At 33.1% G+C, this 19,601-nt stretch overlaps 2 protein-coding genes across 2 annotated transcripts; both read right to left on the bottom strand.

Moving 5' to 3' along the window:
* On the bottom strand, window positions 4,737-5,729 carry LOC104736533 (zinc finger protein 3-like). The gene has a single exon (XM_019234728.1). The coding sequence runs from the start codon at window positions 5,626-5,628 to the stop codon at window positions 4,963-4,965; it is 666 nt and encodes a 221-aa protein (XP_019090273.1). The 5' UTR covers window positions 5,629-5,729; the 3' UTR covers window positions 4,737-4,962.
* On the bottom strand, window positions 14,016-19,307 carry LOC104736532 (transcription initiation factor TFIID subunit 5-like). The gene is made up of 19 exons (XM_010456533.2): window positions 19,062-19,307; window positions 18,644-18,725; window positions 18,469-18,547; window positions 18,259-18,356; window positions 18,102-18,158; window positions 17,931-18,018; window positions 17,719-17,828; window positions 17,498-17,602; window positions 17,268-17,419; window positions 16,981-17,091; window positions 16,839-16,908; window positions 16,712-16,748; window positions 16,384-16,539; window positions 16,218-16,294; window positions 16,014-16,130; window positions 15,336-15,601; window positions 14,782-14,877; window positions 14,629-14,701; window positions 14,016-14,364 (listed from the first exon to the last, which is right to left on the bottom strand). The coding sequence occupies exons 1-19, from the start codon at window positions 19,232-19,234 to the stop codon at window positions 14,308-14,310; spliced, it is 2,004 nt and encodes a 667-aa protein (XP_010454835.1). The 5' UTR covers window positions 19,235-19,307; the 3' UTR covers window positions 14,016-14,307.

Genomic DNA, 19,601 nt, shown 5'->3' with positions numbered 1-19,601 from the left:
AAAAAAAAAAAAAAAAAAAAACTATTAATTCAGACATCCCGAACATGATTTGCATTAAACTGAGGCAGATCGGCCAACTCATATCTTTCATCACCAACATATTCGGCGGGAATGACTTATTAACCAAGTGGCTAACGGTTCACCCGTTTTTGGATATGATAAACTTGTTCATCCCCGGTCATGTAGTCCTATCAAACCTCTTTCACCTTGCAAATTGAAAAAAAAAAACAAAAGAAGTGATCTTAACTCTTTGTCATAATGTTTTCAATATACAAGTATCTTTTCTCAAAAAATTTATTTCCACAACTCCAACCTCTTTTTGTCCGTTATCCTTTTGAACAAATTAATTAATTCAATGTTCTTCCGGCATTTTTTTTTCTTTAGTACTTTCTCCTTTAAGATCATATCTTCATTTTCCTGTCTTTGTTTCTCGTGCTAGTTATATATTGTTTTCGTTATGATTTAAGCATTAACTAATGTTGTAGTTACTTCCCCAACACTGAATGATTCTCTCGAAGCTATTTTGAATCCACGAACATAAGATGTCCTCAACATGTACCTTCATACTCACGCAAAAGTAAAACTGATCAAAGAAGTATTTTTATTGAACTAACAATAAGAATATGCCATATTCGAATTTGAACTCAAGATGTTTTAAAAAAAAAACTAACACAAAACATAGGAATAATACTCTGGTCCTTTATATTGTCATTTGGTTAGAAGATATCGTGAATGACATTTCTGATAGGACCTTACGATTATTTTGTAATGAGAAGGTAACGTTTCTACATCCAGTATAACAAATCATCACAAACAAAATGATACTATCTTAAGTATAAATAAGTAGGTTCTACAACGGTTATTTATACTATTTACAAAGAATCGATTAAACTGCATTAACGTTATTTTATCGACTTGACGACACACACAATCCTCTAAGCAACAAAATTTTCGTCCCTCCGATAAATTTTAGAATCCATTGGCTGGACCTTCAAAACTGTCGGAGAATGTCCTTTTCAGCTTAGTCATTGTCATCTGTAGGCCTTGAGGCCCAACAAAAGAGACTCATTTTACTAAACATGTCCGTTTCGGGACGAATTATGTAACCGATCAAAATACCTATTCCCGAGTTTCCTAATTAACACATCCCAATATTTTCATATACTACAAATTTTAGAGCCAGAATGTAATAATATACAAGAAGATAAAGATGAAACTACGGGCTCGTCAGGTAATTTGGTTCTGCATGGCACCATTGGACCATGTGTGATTGTCCAAATTTGTTCTTCTTGGATTTATTCATGGAACTGTCTGACTTTTCTTCATTCATTCAGAATATTTTTTTTCTGTGTGGATACAAAAATCCGTTCCCTGTGCAAAGAAAGAAAAACGATATGACAGAGCCTTAGTTGAGTTGAGTTCAAGCTTAAACCGGTCCAGATAATTCTAGTTCTAAACCAAACTCAATTTCGTGGTTGAGTAGCCGGTATATATATATATTTTTTTTATATGATAACTAGATATGATCCGGACTTTTACCACCCGTATGATTATAGGGTGAGTGCAGTCGTCGAGTAGTCCATTCACCGGGGTTTTAAATGAGCATAAAGCGTGACACCATTTCGGCTGGACAAATAGAGTGATTTTGTAAATTTCGTGCTTGAGAGAAATTGATCCTTAACATCATGTATGATGTATCTATAAGGCAACTCCTCCTCAATAGCAATGCACTATACTACCACCGCTTGGTTAGAATTTGCTTTGTTAAGGCTAAGGGTAAGTAAGTAATTAAGAGATGTAGGTGTATCTCTTCTCACGTGTTAGAGTTTGTTAAAACGGACTTGTCTCTTTTATTTCTTAATAAGAGCGGAGATTAAGCTCGATGTATGGTAATGAATCTGTAGTCAACTCTTGTAACTCTGAAAGACCAATTAGATCAATCAGATTTCATAATCGGTTTCGACTTAAGGAGATCTTAGCTTGTTCTTGATTCGATTGGTTTTGTCGATTAGTCTAAAGGAGTTCTCGGTTATTTGGTGTTTCGACCGCAAGAAATTATGTTCGACCATATTTGAAAAAACACGTGAACTCTTTGGTTATGAAAGCAACATCTATGACGTGTTTTTTTTTTTCTTATAATGTTTTTCTTCTAATAATCTCATTCGTTGTCTAGTGTCCACCAGTTTGAGGCCTAACAAAGAGAACCATTATTGGATGCTTTATTTAACGTTACATGCTACATTTTGTTAGTTACTGTCATATTAGTATTAGGCATAGCGATGTATTCATATAGTGATCCAATAAACATTCTTATAGTAATCTTTGCTTTTAGTGTCACCATCATCCTACTCAGCAACTGTCTTCTTTTAAAAGTTATATTTGTTTTGTTCTGTTTAAATGTCTTGTTAGCAACTTTTAAATAAATAGAATGATTGTTCTAACTTTTAGGTAACCCAACTTTGACATTATAATATTAATTCATTTTTCTTGTGAATATAACCAAATCTTCCCACAGATCTCAAATATCATCTTTTCCTTTTCTTTGTTTTTTTGATTTTCCTTTACTCTATACTTTATACGGTTGTTGGGTGTCTACCTGAAATCCGTTGATGTAAAGTCTAAAAATCTTAGATACAGTACTATGTGGAAAAGATGTACATTAGCTGTTTTTACTAGACACAACATTTACTAACAATAACATGAAAAACAGTTGAAGACACTAAATTCAAGAAGGATTTCTTTGCATTTTAGTATATTTTTAAACTTTAATTAGAAATAATAGTACAAATACTATTTAAAAAAAGAAAGAGTCATGTTTTAACATATGTGTAATACACATGGTGTGAGATAGGATAGAGAGTGGGGTAATGTTGAAATGAGCTAAATTACAAATAAGGGCATAGTGCTTTTTGTTTAGTTTTTTAATTAACAGTTTAACACCCTCTCTATTCTCCGTCTCTCACTTTTTATGGCATTTTTTTATTTGTCTTCTTTCATTATTTCTTTATTTGAGAAAATATATAAAACAACAGTTAGTTAGAAAAATTGAAATAAAGAAATTACCCCATTCTACTAATTAGTGATACACTCTCCTAATTACGAAGTTACCGACTAGAAGATGGAGAGAGCACTATAAAAAATTCTTCCGCTCAAAGAAGAACAAGAAAAGTGGTGTCCCCTTTATCGAGGTACTGTAGCGGTTGAATTGTATAAATTATAATAATTAGTAAAAAATAAATTAGTTTAGTTAGAAAATGAAAAAATTTGAAATAATAAATTATTATTTAATTCAGAATATGAAATATGAACATAGTTAAATGAAAATTATTAAAAATGCAAAAAATTAGTTTTGTCGTAGAGATAATAGATTAGGATAGTAAACTATCATAAATTATAAAATAAAATCGAATTAAATAAATTATTGTCATATAACTTTTTTTATTAAAAAAATTCATGAAAGTATTATATGAACTATATTTTTCTTTCTTTTGTTGGAGAAAAATAATCAAATGTCAAAACAAAGAATAAAATGCCAAAATAAAATTTTTGCAACTTTTACATATGTAAATCACCAAACGTTGGTTTCTTCACGTGGTTGAACTTGGTGTTTGCAACCACCAATACTAAGGTTTAACCACCTTCTCCAACCAAGATTTTCAATCGCCTTCTGCAACCGCTTTGTTGATTGGTGACTATTAGAGCGGTTCGTTGGCAAACTATATTTTTTTTTTGTCAAACATTTGCAAACTATGTATATAAGTGACACCAATCAAACTCTGTATATATTTAATTATATATGTACACTTAATAACGTGTACAAATTATATATATACAATTAATAAGGTGTAAATATATAAAATTTGAAAAATATTTAACATTAACAAATAAAATCATCAAACAAAATGCATGTAAAATGTAGAGATAAAAACATAGATATTTTTGTGCTTGAAAAAAACTTTAAGAAAAAAATTATGTTACCAAATATTTGAATATAACAAGATAGGAGGGAATGTGATTGCAAAAAAAAAAAAAATTAAAAAAAAATAAAAAATATTTTTTTTTGGTTTTCTCTCACACATAACAAATGGAATACCCTTTTGTAACTAACCATTTTCCCTAATATTTATATCTCACAACTAATCTATCTCACGAAGGGGACAATACTTTGGTTCACCCACCTCTTTATTCACCTCTTTATAAGATAAGGAAACAAAATTTGTATATATTATTGTAAAATAAAAAATCCAAACTGCTCTTTTATAAACCAAACCGATATAGAATTCTGTTCTAATTATAAAATCTAAACTCTAATCGTCTCATTTGTAAATCTAAACTGATATATAATTTTGTTAAACTGTAAAATCTAACCCCTAACCACCTCATTTGTAAACCCAAACCATCGTATAATTTCGTTCAAATTGTAAAATCTAAACCCTAACAACATCATTTGTAAACTCAAACCGACATATAATTTCATTGTAATTGTAAAATCTAAACTCTAATCACCTCATTTGTAAACCCAAACCGACTTATAATTTCGTTCTAATTGTAAAATCCAAACCCTAATTCTCATTTATAAACTCAAACCGATATATAACCTCGTTTAATTATAAAATTTAAATCAAACTAATATTTAACTTTTCTTAATTAAAAGTATACATAATTTATTTACTTAATTTGTTTTATTTTTTAACTTAATTTTAATTTAGTTTTAAATACAATATTAGATAGAAGATTCTGATTGGTTGAGAGGAGAGGAGGTGTAAGGGATGAACCTAATTATTTTTCCACAAGGGGTCCTATTGACTATTTCTCATATTTTGAATAGTATATGTACTCATTTTCCAATTAAGTTTGAGAAATGCACTATTTTGCCAAAAATCTCATTCAAGAATCAAGAAAAAGAATCTCAAAGCTTGAGCGACAAGTCAAGCTTATGTTGCTCTTCATGATTAGTAGTACTTAACAATCTCCGTCTCCGCACCATTGTTCAAGAGCCGGCGTCCCTTCTAGAATCCTTCCTATGTTGCTTGATGATCTACCGATGTTATTGGACAGTGAAGGATCCATCATCATTCTTTGATGGTGATGATGATGAAGATTCTCAGTTGTAGGCAATTTACCTATGGCTGGTTGTTGATCAAACGGAAGTCTTGACCAGTTGAGCTGACCATAGTGACCACCAAATCCGTTATATGAACTTACCTTATGGCTCATCGAATGAGCTTGAATCCCTAATGACCTGTTGTTGTATTGTCCATGGAAAGGAAGTGGAGAGAAACCGTAAGGATGTCCAAAATCTGAGGCTGATGCTGCCAGACGTTGTCCTCTCTTTGCCAACGTGCGCTCTCTCTTGTGTGCGTTTTGGTGACCACCAAGCGCTTGTGAGCTATAGAAAGTTCTTTGACAGTAGTTGCATGAGAAAAGCTTTTGTTCTGTGGATGTAGTTCCCTTAACGTTACTGGTTGTGTCTATGCAGTCAATGAGATTGAGTTCTTTATTGAGCTGTTCTTTACTAGAATCACGAACGTCTCTTTCTTCGTCTTTGGTTCTCTGTTCTAGGCTCTGTTGGTTTAGAGAATCTTCATTTGGAAAAGTTTCGGAGGAAGAAACTATGGAAGCGTCCATGAGAGCTAAAAAGGGAACAGATTTTTGTAGGTGATGATTTCTTATCTCTATCTCTTTCTATTATTAATAGGCTAATAGCTATGGAAGAGGTTTTATATCAGTGAATGGGAGCAGAAGTAGATGGTATTAGAAAGGAATAGACAAAGAAAACAAGACCCTACACTAGAACAATTCTTTAGGTTTTTGTAATAAGTGGACCAACGTACGATAATGAGAGCGATAGGTAGGTTTGGTTTGCTGTCACACCCTTCTCACGAAACACTTTAAAGCTAGTTGATTGGAACTACACCTTCTTAATACCTCTCTCTATCTCAATATATATATATATATATATATATATATATATATATATATATATATCTATATATAATAGGACCATTTCCTCGTTACGTTGCTTCCTCCTTCAATAACCCAATCAATTCATTAATAGGAGGTATTCAATCAAAATTTCAGTATGAAATTGGTTTTTGAATTTTGATTTTTGTTTTCGATTTATATAAGTCAAGAGAACTTGTTCGGATTTTAATCAATGCTTTAATTTGCAAATGAATCTAGGGTTTAGTTTGGTGCTTTTTTATGTCTGAGAGATTGGTTTGAATTCGTATTAACTTTTATGGATATAAAAAAGTGAATCCATTTAAACCATATATTAAACTATAGTTCAGTTTTCAGATATTTATGTCTATCAGTAATGAATACTCTTACATACATTTTTGAAATGTCATAACTCATCAAGCCAAAACGTGTATATCTTGTTGATTAAACAACCTTATGAATATGATCAACAAAGATTATTTAAATTTGTGTTGGAAGTTGAATCCCCTACATATATATAATGATCATGAATTCATGCTGTTTGTTTTTGTTGAAGATGATAAATTGGTAAACTTAATAATTGAGTTTGTGCAGTTTCCACTTTATTTATATATGAGAACCTTTTCTTTTAGGAAGAGAAAAAGCTAGGAGTTAAGGGATACAAAAGAAAAAACAACTGAAAACGAAGCAGTTTCTCAAAATAGTTAAATTGAAAAGGAAGAGTACTGTTAATGGACCATCCAAAAAATTTCAGGCCAGTTTAGTCTAATTTTTGTAACTCCACGAGGTAAGTGACCATTTCTGTCTCCTACTCTCCTTTGGCTTCTCGTGTGGGTCTCTCCTTCATCTGTTCCTTCCTTTGTCCTCTATTGAGACTAGAGCAAAGCTCAAACTAATTACAGAGTTAATAACAAACCACTTGGTTAGAAGTTAGAGCATATACCTTACTTACTTTATTTTTCCTCTTCTTCCTCTTTGACTTTGCCTCAAATATATTTTATTTAGTTGACCGTCTAATTATTAATTTGTGGGTCTAATAAAAAATTCATCTATGGAAGTATCTACACTCATAGAACAACTTGTAAACCACTCAAATTAAAGTCGTAACACACTTACATATGCAATGATAGAGGATGGGAGTACATATATCTATCGATTTTGTTTCGTATCTTAGTGAGAAATTGTTGACCATGTTTATGACTTGAAGAATAGTATTAAAAGATAAACCTTTTAAATTTGTGTAAATCTTAAAGGAAACCACGATCTTCTTCTTTATCGTCTAAAGAGTTTTGTGGATTTGTCAAAATGTATTTTGGTTTCCCACTTAATTTCATCGTGATATACAAACTAAGGTTGCATGACAAAAGTCGTTTTCTTCAACCACTTGAAACTTTTCTTTTCGAAAGCCACGTCGGCGCAAGATCAAACCCACTTGAGCGTCGAGTAAACGTGTTTCTTTCTCAACATCTTCAATAGTATAATTCCTAACAATCTAACCACTTTAACATTTCCAACGTTTAACTTATAAACTTATTTCGCACATATAGCAGCCAAGTCTAATTTACTTTACCTAGTTATGAAATAGAAATATCTAATAATGGTTTAAACTTTAAACTTTGTATATTTGTCGTATGGGATTGCTACCTAGTTATTGGTCCAACGTTTACATATGGCCGACACAGAAATGGGAAAGCTGATTCAGAATTACATATTATCTTCGTTAGAAAAAAGCTAAGTGACTCTAATCAAATGGTTAACGTTACCTATACGATTAATTTTTCTATCAAGATTTAATTCTAGTAAATTATGTTATTTGCATAATAAAAATTGAATTATAGGTTGGACATTATCTATCTAAATGATGTAAAAACTAATTGTTTTTATAAATTATGTTATAATTAATATATATTTGTTGGGATTGTTTATGAATTTTATCTCCGTTTACCGTGTATTTGGGCATCGCCTTATTGAGTATAAGGAATTTTAATTTTATATCGTATACTTTTAGGATTCAATTGTTATTGTTTTATGGATTCTTAAATTTTCTTAGTAAATCCATTGTTATTCACTTATTGTTTTGTAGCTTTTACATTCCATTTAAAATCTTTTGTTAATTTTCTTGTCAATAATTTTGTAATTTTATTATAATCTAGTGTTATTGGAACACATATTTTTTAAGAAATTTTCACAAATCACACCAAAAAAACATTTTCTCTCATGAATTGACAAAGTCAATCTCACTTTTCACACAATAGCCACCCTAAAAAAAGAGACAAAAATACCCTGTAACTAGAAAATTATAGTTTGGTGTCATTACTCAAAGGTGTCCTGTTCGGTTAATTAAAAAATAAAAATAAAAATTGAAAGTTATCTTAAGTGTTTGGTTCTTCTTCCTTCACATAAAAAATAAACTGAGAGAACAATAGTAAGAAATTCCGATGAAACAAAATTGTGTTTAGCACTCCAGGAAGAAGAAGAAGAGGAAGAGAAATATTTTGATTTGCTGTGTAGAACTCCGGCGAGGAAAAAAAAAGAAAAATGATTCTGATTTGCTTCATTGATTTTTCCAAACACTTTAAAAACTAAAAAAATTTAGATTTTTGAATTTAAAATATGCTACTATATGTTAGATTTACCAGGTTTAGGTGTAAATTACATTAAACTGTAAAGAAAAACAAGGTTCAAGAGGAGCTGTGAACATGGCAGCAATATTAGGGTTGCAAAAGATACCAATGTTGAAGAAGAGTGTAAAAATACAATTTTATCCTCTATTAAAAACAGTTTTATGGACGTACACATTAAACAAAAGAACATAATGGACGTACACCAAACTATTACGTACATTAAACAAAATATTATGTACGCCAAACTATTATGTGTATAATTCCGGCGTGTTTGGATGTGTTAGAAGATTTAATGAGTTTGGGTGTGTATAATTCCAGCGATAAGAAGAAGTAGAGGAAAATTTCAGTGAGTTTTGGTGTGTAGAACTCCGGTGAGAAGAAGGGGAGGAAATTTTTGATGTGTATGGGTGTGTAGAACTCTGGCGAGAAGAAGAAAAAGAGAAAATTTCTGGTGAACAACAACGACAATATTAGCTAGGGTTGTAGAAGAAGATATGTTGAAGATGACTACAAAATTACAATAATGTCCTTCATTTAAACGGATTTGTGGACGTACACTATGCAAAAGAATGTTATGTAGGTACACCAAACTGCAACATACACTAAATAAAAGAACGTTATGTACGTACACCAAACTGCAACATACATAGTTTATATTTTTTTACACCTCTATAACTATGTTCAACGATGGGTTTGACACCTCTATAACTATGTTCAACGGTGAGTTTATTTGTAATTGTGAGAATGTGTTATTGCTTCAGTTATACATATCTTTATGTGTGATTGTTTCACTTCTCTCCCTAATTAGTCTCAAACAATATTGAATGACATAGTTCGTTTTATGATGATTGCCATCGCATTTCTCACATAAGTACATGATTTGAATGTTACATTAAAATAATTGCTGTACATACATGTTTTGAATGTTTTGTTTGTAAACAACTTGTGTGTTCATATTTACGTATACGTTCATATGAACGTACACATATATATGTACGTACATTAAAATAACTTGTGACCACTAGTGAGGTATTGTAGGACATGATTTCAAATGTCAATGTAGTTGTCGACATTGTTGATTTTTTTTATGTTTCATTAGTTAGCTTCAAACCTGCAATTGGGGTACGATTGCCGGTGAAAATGCAAGCATTTCTCTCATGGCAAATTGTATAAACCGCTGCTTGAGCCGCAATAAGCTTCAAGGGGGTTATTTTTGGTTCATTAGAAGGGGATCTCAGACAAAGAAGGAACTGATCCTAAGTGTTGAAATCTATGTGAAAATGTAATTGCAATTTGTAATCATAAGTGCAAGAATGGAAGAGAAAAAATGTATGTGAGATAGAAAAGTTTGAAATAAAATTTAAATTTAGAATGTAATATTGCACTAAGTAGTATATATTTAGTGTAAAATGTGGCGTATATCGTATATATGTATTTAGTATAGTGATGTAGGGTATGTGTACAACATTATGTAATATTATATACACTTCCTACTTATATATGTTTTTTTTGTAGAAACACTCCATCCTTGTATTTTCATATATATATACAATCTTGCACAAAAATTATTACCATGTACGTACTAATTATTACCATATCCGTACACATAATTATACAAATCATTTTAATATTTACGTACACAAAAGTATAAATTTATTACCATTTACGTACACATAACACATATGCACATGTTAATGTTAATCTCGAATCATTTTTAACGGTACGATTCAAATTAAAAAAAAAAGTTATGAAAATGGGTCTTAAATGATAGAGAAAAATGAATTGTAATTAAAAGTACAAATATAAAAAATAGTTATAACGCTAGAAAGAGAAAAAATGTGAAAATAAAAGAGGTTGAAGAAATAATAATAAATTTATATTATCTAATATTTCATATTTTTTATTTATATTTTTTTTGTAGCTGATGAAAAAAACTAACTACCCATAAATAATTACTGTATCATCTAGTTTAGTTATATGGATATTTTGGTATAAAAAATACCTTGTGGCTATTCTATGAAATTTGTGTTTGACTTTGCCAGAAGATGAATAAAAAACATGAACAATTGCTATTCTATGTAATTTACCCTATTTTTTACTATTTTTTTTTTGTTAAAAGGTTTTCTTGTAGATAATAAAGTATTACATAAGGAGTCGTTAATACAAAAGAAAGAGGGAGAAATCTAGATTACAGAAGATAAAAAGAGATTTATAATAAAGAAAGGAAAGATCAAGTCTCAAAGAGGAAGGGAACAAGACAAGAAAATGCTACAAGAGATTATAAAATCTCAGATTTCTCACGGAGGAGCAAAGGAGGAGGTCTGGGGCCCTGTCCAGCAATGGAGTAATGGAGCTCGCCTCGAATTTTGAAAGACTAAACTTTGGGCTCTATTCCTGACCGCACTTAAGACTTTATGAAAAACTGATTGGGAAGACAAAGTGGTGCCACAATGGTACCTGGGATTTCTCTCTCTCCAGATTTCATAAATACACGCTTGCCATCCCTGAAGCAAGGCTAGAGAAATGTCTTTGTTTGAAGAAACAGATGGTAGTCATTCCATAATCTGATTCCATGAGATAGGAGGGACTATAATCAACAACTTTGATACCATCTTTTTCCACATATCTACTGAGAAGTGACAATTGAAGAACAAGTGGTCTCTAGTTTCATCTTCAACTCCACAAAGAAGACAAATCGTGCCCACATCGCAATCCCATTGAGAAATTCTATCCATAGTTGGATTACGGTTCAGAACAAATAACCAAACAGAAAAGCATGTTTTGGAATTCTGGCCTTGTGCCACACCAAAGAGGACCAAGTAACCAAAGATTTTTTATCCCTAATATGATTCCAAACATGACGAGAACAAAACGATGTCTGAACCCGCTCATCAAGCAACCAAACTGCAGTATCATTATAAGCCGAAGGACAAATAGTTGTGATATGGGTATAGAGTAGGATTTGTTTTTCTGACCTTGCAAGAGAGAGATTCCAACCTGTGGGAGTAAGCTGATCCTTGACTGTAGCAAACAGAGGAATGCCAAGAAGCATTGGCCCGTTATTACCAAATAATTGAATAAGTGGTCCGAGCGGAGTCCATGGATCCCACCAGAAAAGAGTATTTTCACCATTTACAATTTGAATCCTGAGAAGAGACCATGCCTTTGGTCTTAACTTCAGAAGATTGCGGAACATCCAAGAGTACCTGTAGTTCCGTACATTTAGAGCCCAGAAAGAAGCGTGAGAAATATATTTACTCCTCACCCAAGCCACCCATAAAGAACCAGCTTTAAAGTACAACATCCAAATGAGTTTTAGACCGCATGTTTCATTCCAAGCTGTTAAGTTTCTCAAACCTAAACCACCTTCTTGCTTAGTGGTAGAGATGTTTAACCAAGCCACTTTTGCCCCTTTTGCTGTTTGAACTGATCCATGCCAGAAAAACGCACTACAAAGAGTATTTATGCGTCGAATGACCTGCTTTAGGAGAAAAAAAGCTGAACTTCAAAAACCAATGATCCCAGAAATGACAGAAGATAGAAGTGTATACTTTCCCGCTAAGCTTAAGTAACGATGAGTCCAACTATTAAGCTTCTTTCTAATTTGTGCTAGTAGAGGATCAAAATCAGCTACGGTTTACTATTCATTGAAATATAACTGAACGTTTTCAATAAATAGGTTTTCAATACACAGAACTGATCTCTACAAAATTTAATAAATAGGTTTTTGTATATGCAATAAATGTTAGATCAATGAATAATGTGAAATTGTGAATTGTCAAAGTTTATTATGGATTATGTTAGCTTTATGAGTATTATAATTTTCCACGTATAATATTATATGATATAGTTTACATCAATCATGGTCAAAAGATACAGAACATTGGATCTTACTTTAAATAGATGGTGACATGTAGCGAATCATAATTTCCCTTGTATGTAAATATTTGATTTGTCTTTCAATTATTTAAATTTAATTCTCACAGATTCTTTCAAACCAGCTGTAAATTTTTTTTCTATTTTTTATCTGAAATATATATATATATATATATATGTGGTAAGTCTCATGTAGTAAAGGTTCTAAACAGTAACTCGGTTTTTGGGACCTTATTATAATCTACTAATATTTTACAAGATTAGCCAAATTTACTCAATTCAATAAAGTGACAAGTTACACATTTGCAATGATTATTTCTATAAGTGGAATTGTTTTATTAGTAAAAAATTTAAAAAGTAACTAACCCAAAATTATACACTTGCATAAATCAATAACTCTTTGGAATTTTGCAACAAAAAAAAAGTAAACACTCCCTGGAATTGTTTATGACGAATTGATTGTTTTGAATTTGATGAGAGATTGATGAATTGATTTGATGTGATGTAGTGCATGTCTCATTTGCATTGATAAATAGTTTATTTTTTTTGAAAAACGATTAGTTCAAAAGAATCAATGTAAAAGAATATTGTTTTGATAAATAGTTTATTTGTTGTTGGTTGTCTACATAAAAAAGTTGTAAATAACATAATTAAATAGTTTTGAGTCAAAAAATATTAATTCGGAACATTTGACCCAATTTCCAAAAAAAAAATATAAATCATGATGATTAGTCTGGATTTTCTGAATTACTATATGTTAACTTATTTTAAATTATACTACTACTATTAAAATATGTTAATTTATTTTGTTTCTGAAAAAGTAATGAGAAAACTGACTGGGAGATAACAACAGGAAACACACCCACACATATAACTCCAAAATGTAGACAGTTGTCTAGTCACATATACAACCAAATCTACTTTTGGTAGATTTTATGTCTCATCCAAAATTTTGAAGCAAATGTCTTTCAAACCATACATATTTTCTCTTCAGATCTAATATATTCAAGTACAGTATCTAAAAACTAGGAGAAAAAAATGTTTCCGCAAAATAATGCATGTTACTAGTATCTAATAAATTTCTTAATTAGGATTGAATAAGGTAAAATGTTAAACTAAGTGAAAATGATAAAGAGAACACATGGAAACGGGTTGGCATGAAAAAAGAGAGTCAACTGAATGCTAAAATTGGATTATCCTGACCGTGCACTGCCGATAGTAATGGCTGCTTTACCGCGACGTATGCGTAGGCCATCTGAACTAGGAGGTTGTGACAAAACAATAGGTCAATCAGATACACAAATTTATTGGATCATACAAGATGAATCAATCTTATTCGGTGCTTAATTAGATCGCTGTCGTGTCACTCTTCAAAATTATAACATTTTTTTTAATTGTTTTTACTGCGAAAAAAGATTAAAGATCCATGTTTAAATGTCGTTAGAATAGATCAACCGGTAGGAAAAACCGGTTCGAACTGTCTACGGTTCTACCATAACATCTGATCATAGGCAAAAGATATGATGGCTAATGAAAACGACCGTCTATAAACTGAAATATGAGAAAGCCAAAATCATTTAAATCCAAAGTTTTTTTGCAATTGACAGAGAGAGAGAAGAACAATATTACGGGAGTAAAAATGGCAATTGTGGGCTAATCCTACATGGCAATATACTCCCACGTGGAAGATAAGTAATTCCTGTGGATTGGACACATATGGCGATACATACGCAGGAGTAGTTCATTCAAAGAATCTCAACATCTTTGGGATTTAAAAATCTTTGGAGATAACTATTCTACTTCTTCTGATCTACAACATCTTGGAAGAATGCTAAGCCAGTAATATCTGATACCATCGTTTTGATCAGCTTGCGGGTTTAGAGATTGCTCCTGCAGCAAACAACAAATTCCTCCGAGAAAACTGCACCAACGTAAAACCCGAGTTATATAGTGTAGGCTTGATCAACGAGCTTTGCAATCCTAGGGGTTAGAGGAAAAGTTTCTATACGATGGACACACCCTAAAACTTTGGTTCTAATCAATATCTGGTCACTAAATACCGGAATGAGTTTATTTACTAACAAGCACAACGTGACAGACTTAGCAGGGAATCCAACAATGAGAAAAATCTCAATAATGTTTTGAGAATGGTGGAACTAATTCTAGTAAAGAAAGCATAACTTACTCGGAGAGCATGAACTGGTGTGGACTTGGTGGGGAAAGTCCTGAGTGAGCGCAATCTGTTCGAGCTCACATTCCTGATACAATAAATAATTTTTTAACAAAACAATCTACTTCAAAAATAGCAATGATACAACTTTGGAAGAAGCATACTCACTTTTCCTCGGCCTTTGTTGATTTAGTACTTGAGGTGACGTCCCACAGTTTCACTGTGCAGTCTGCAGATCCAGAGGCCAGAAGAGAGCCCTCACCGCTGAAACAGAAAAACAGGTTAGTCAGAAATTCTAGTAGTTCTTGAGTGATCGGAATTTCGGTTTCACTATTCCAAGCAAGCAGACTTGACCAACCAAAGCCAGTCATTCCATTAACGACTCAACAGATATTAGCGCTCTACAACTTTCCCCAACCCATGACAAGAACTCCTCCGTAAAAGTTAACATAAGAGTGTGTGTGGCTATGTAAAAATATACCAGTCCAGTAGTAAGTTGAACCAATAGACATAGAAATAGCCACACCTCACAACTCTAGTACAAAACCCTGAACTACCTTTAAACAATGTTGTCCTAGAACAAACTCAGATATTATAAGCTATCAGCCAAAACAAATACTTCGCTGACAAGGGATCATAGTACGTTTTCTTTGGATTTCACAAACTCAAACAAAAACTGAACGATCAAAGAATACTGATTGCTTCTTGTCTCGATCTCTCACCTGTAAGCGAGACTCCAGACACATGAGTTATGGCCCATGAGAGGTGTGATGCAGCGAGCTGTTGATAGGTCCCACATCATTATGGTGCCATCTTCATCACCGGATGACATATATCTCCCATCTGGAGACATTGCCAATGATAAAACCATACTCCTGTGCCCAATGAATATCCGGACACATTCCCCTGTTTGCACGTCCCAGAGTCTAACTGTCTTATCACTAGAGCCGGTTGCAATGTAGTTACAATTGGGATGCCACTGTACACACTGAAATCAAATTCATTTGGTAAGTACAACGAAAGTCATGTCAATGTACATCCAAAGGGAAATTAATATATGCTAATCATCTTTATTAATGTCAATCCTAATAATCCATCATAAGCTCATGAATTCAGGTGGACTGGCTAACAACCTTTGGATCAACTATAAACTCGATGACTTATAAGTTATTACTGCCAATGTTACGTAAAATCAAAGTGGCAACTATTTTAAGTCAATAAAGAATCCAATGTGTTAGCTAAAGCATTTTAAACTGTGGTAAATTTAACTCCAATTGCATACCAAAACGCTTTGAATTTTATCCATGCATGAGTTAACCACTCAAGTCTCAAATGGTCACTTTAATTTTTTAACCTTTGCAAATTAAAACCCAAACTATGAAGGTGATGGAGAGACTTACATCGACATCGGATAGATGCCCTGCCATTATTCGGAGAGGTTGTATTCGATCCATTGACCAAATCCGTGCAGTACGATCATGAGAACAGCTTGCAAAGTAATGCCCAAAAGGGCTAAACTGCACCATGAAACGAGTATATAACATGTCTGTCCACCATACATTGCAATTTAAGTAAGAAAAACATGTAAAATTGAACAGTTATACCTGGACATCCCATACAGGGTAATTATGACCCTTGTAGCACACAAGATTGGCATTTAATTGTGTGCTCCAGAGTCGTACTGCACATATGAAAACATGAATTGTAACTAAGAGATTCCAAACTAATGAGAAAGTATATGGATATGTAGAAGGACGGACATATACATACTTGTTGTATCTGCTGAAGAAGACAAAACAAAATCTCCTGGAGGACTAAAAGTGGCCGAGTAAACAGGCCCTGAGTGACCCAGTAATAATGTATAGTTTCTTCTGCCATTTGGTGCTATGGTTGGATCATTTGTATCATTTTCACCCTGCAAAGCACCTGGAACCAAACAAGTTAGAGTCTATTACTTCTGGTGGAAACACAAACGAGAATCATGCAAAATTAACAAGGGACGTGTATGAGAGAAAATCATTTTTGATTGTAGATGTCAATAATATGTTCCCACAATGAATGCTATCATAAAAATTATTGTTTCAGAGTAAAAACATACCACTGCCAGTTTGTCCTATCTTAGCCATGTCCCAGACCTGAACACCATGATTGTAACTTAGGCATCATTTAAGAGAGGAAGAAAACGAGAAAGGGAAACGTATCCCAACCATCCAAGACATACATACCTTTATTGATGAATCTGAGAACCCACCAGCAACCAGAGATCCATCATGAGATATAGATGCACAGTTTAAACTGGGGAACAATAACAGAGTGAGTACAAGTTGCAAATAAATAATACAAACTAGGAGGAGAGGTGGACATTACCCGTTATGAGTATTAACAAATGTATAAAAGCTGACAGATGGCATTGCAACACTACTCAACTGCACACGGTTTCTCAGGTCTTCAAGGATAGATTGCTCTACATCTGTAGACCTGACAGAGAAAAAAAGGAGATGGACAAAATTAATTAATGTTAAAGTTGGTTGCGTCTTTGAGAGCAACTATATTCATTTCTCCTAATCAACCATGCATCACCAACATAAATCACATGTTCATTCCTTTTTTCATCACATCCTAACACAAAAAATGGGTAAGGGATTCGAAAGTACATTACTGGCAAGGCAAGTTCTGGTTTTACACGTGGCGTTGGTGGCACTGTGCTGGTCTCCAGACGTGCAACCTTTGCTGTTGCATTTCCCGCTTTGTCTTTCTTTAACTTTTTTATTGAAGAGCCTTGCTTTCCAGTTTCAGTGGATCTTTTCTGAACACAGTAAATATACAAGTAAATATGGGTTTCTAGTTTAAAAAATTACTGATCTAAGTTGAAGTTACGTATCACCTTACTATCATCCGCATCGTCTTTACTTTCTCCTTGTCCCTTCTCAGAATCAGACAGTAGACCTCCAGTCTTCTCAAGGCGATCTTCTAGCGAGTCTTCAAGCAACTGTTAAAAAAAAAAACTATTTAGCTAACGAATATGCAAATCTATCATCTTCCCAGGAATGACGCATCAACATGTATCAACTCCGGAAAAAAAAAAAGCTTTAGGTAAACACGTACTCCCCACTGTATTTCTTTTTGATTGATGTGATTAGCTGTGTCTTGAAAACTCCCAACAATGGTGACAGCCTCTATGTCATCGGATGAGGAAGTAGGCTGTCCCGAGTAGACTGCAACAAATTACCCATGATCAATCAGTGGATTGAATCTTCTACTCAGATATATGCTACATGCTATGCTAATGCATATATATGAGAAAGAAACACATATACCTTGGAAATTGATGTGCTCGTTTATAATACCAAGCATTAAAGTTGATTCTGTCCTATGTAGATACTGAAGTAACAGATCATATGAATACTGCAACATTCAGCAAGCATATTAGACGTCTGCAGTCACGGAATTCAGTTAATCATAACTAGTCATTTTTCACTTAAGTCTACCTGACAAATTTTGATGTTGACCTTGCTTTTTCTAAGAGAACGAGCAAACTCCATCTCCTGATAAGAACAAAGGTCATAAAGAAAGTCGATAAGTAAAAAAAAAAACTAATTTCGTTCTCAACATAGTACGACTATAATATAATGCTAGCTTTAAAACCTCTAGATGAGATGGAGCAAGAACGCCTTCCAGTTTCTGAAGATCCCGTAAGTGTACCATTTCATGATCTTTGCGGAAGCTATTAAAGAAGGCTCTTGCTGGAAACAAGTAAAGTATATCCCATAGTGGCATAAGTCACTTGCTACAAAAATCTGATACCTAAGCTAGAAACTAAAACTCAGAACATCTAATTAGAATATCGAGAAGTACCCTCTTGAGTGTGCCCTTTTCCCACCAGATCCATGTAACAATGAATAAACACAGGATACATCACTCGGAGCAATTCATGCTACAAATAAAAACGCACCTTGTCAGTTTCATTAAGCTCCATAACAAAATGTCTCTACACAAAACAGCCAAAGGAGAAAAAAAAAAAAAAACCCACCTTATATAAATCCAGTGAATTATAAGCCCATGACCTTAGTTTGCTGTAACACTCACGGTACCGAGTTGGATCATCTTCTTGTCTGGAAACCCAAATGAATCACAATTTAATAACCATTTTCTCTACAGAACCAATTACATGAAATCGAAACACAGCAATTAAAAAAAAAAAAACCCTAATTTCTTTACAACTAGAATCAGAAACCTCACTGGGACGTATTCAGAAAACTTAAATTTGACAGACAAATTGATACAAAGGTTCACACAACAGCCTCACCCAGAAATTGTGTTATATCAATTCGTCGATGCTCAGAAACGTTTCAGCTGTCATAACTTACCTTACGGTTTCAAATTTCACAAAAACAAAATTCCCCCAAATTGTAAAACATAAACCAGAGAGAGAGAGAGAGAGAGATTACTGGGAAAAGGAGCGAATGAGCTTGGTGAGCTCAGGATCGTTATGGTAGTCGATAGGACTCAAACTGCTACCATTGTTCTGGTGATGAAAGTCTTCCAGGTCTTTCGCAGCGCTACTGAAGCCTTTCTTCTTCAAGTAACCTACAACGAACTCGTTGATTTGCTCTGGATCCATTCTTCTTCCTCCCTCTCTCTCGATTCAACTCGCTCTGACTCTCTCTCTCTCTCTTTCACTCTCTCTCTCTCTCGTTAAGTTATGTGGTCTGATATATACGGCGGAGCGTTTTGAGTTTTTTATGGCCTTATCGAAAATGGGCCTGTTTCAATGGGCTCATTGTGGCCCAAATAATGTTTATATATCTGATTAAAAAATTTGGTTATAATTTCAAATTATCCTTATATGTGACTTTTGAGTGCAATTTTTACCTTTTTGAAGGGACAATAGATATAACTAAATTAATTAGGTTATTTTTCAGGTTTTCTTTGTTTCACTATGTATAGTTAATTCATTACAAATTAGAGACTAGTTTGGCGATCCTTAT

The sequence above is a fragment of the Camelina sativa genome, chromosome 13, assembly GCF_000633955.1.
Source record: "Camelina sativa cultivar DH55 chromosome 13, Cs, whole genome shotgun sequence".
Lineage (NCBI taxonomy): Eukaryota > Viridiplantae > Streptophyta > Magnoliopsida > Brassicales > Brassicaceae > Camelina > Camelina sativa.
The sequence above is the reverse complement of the archived record's forward strand: the minus strand, read 5'-3'. Positions and strand labels throughout refer to the sequence as shown.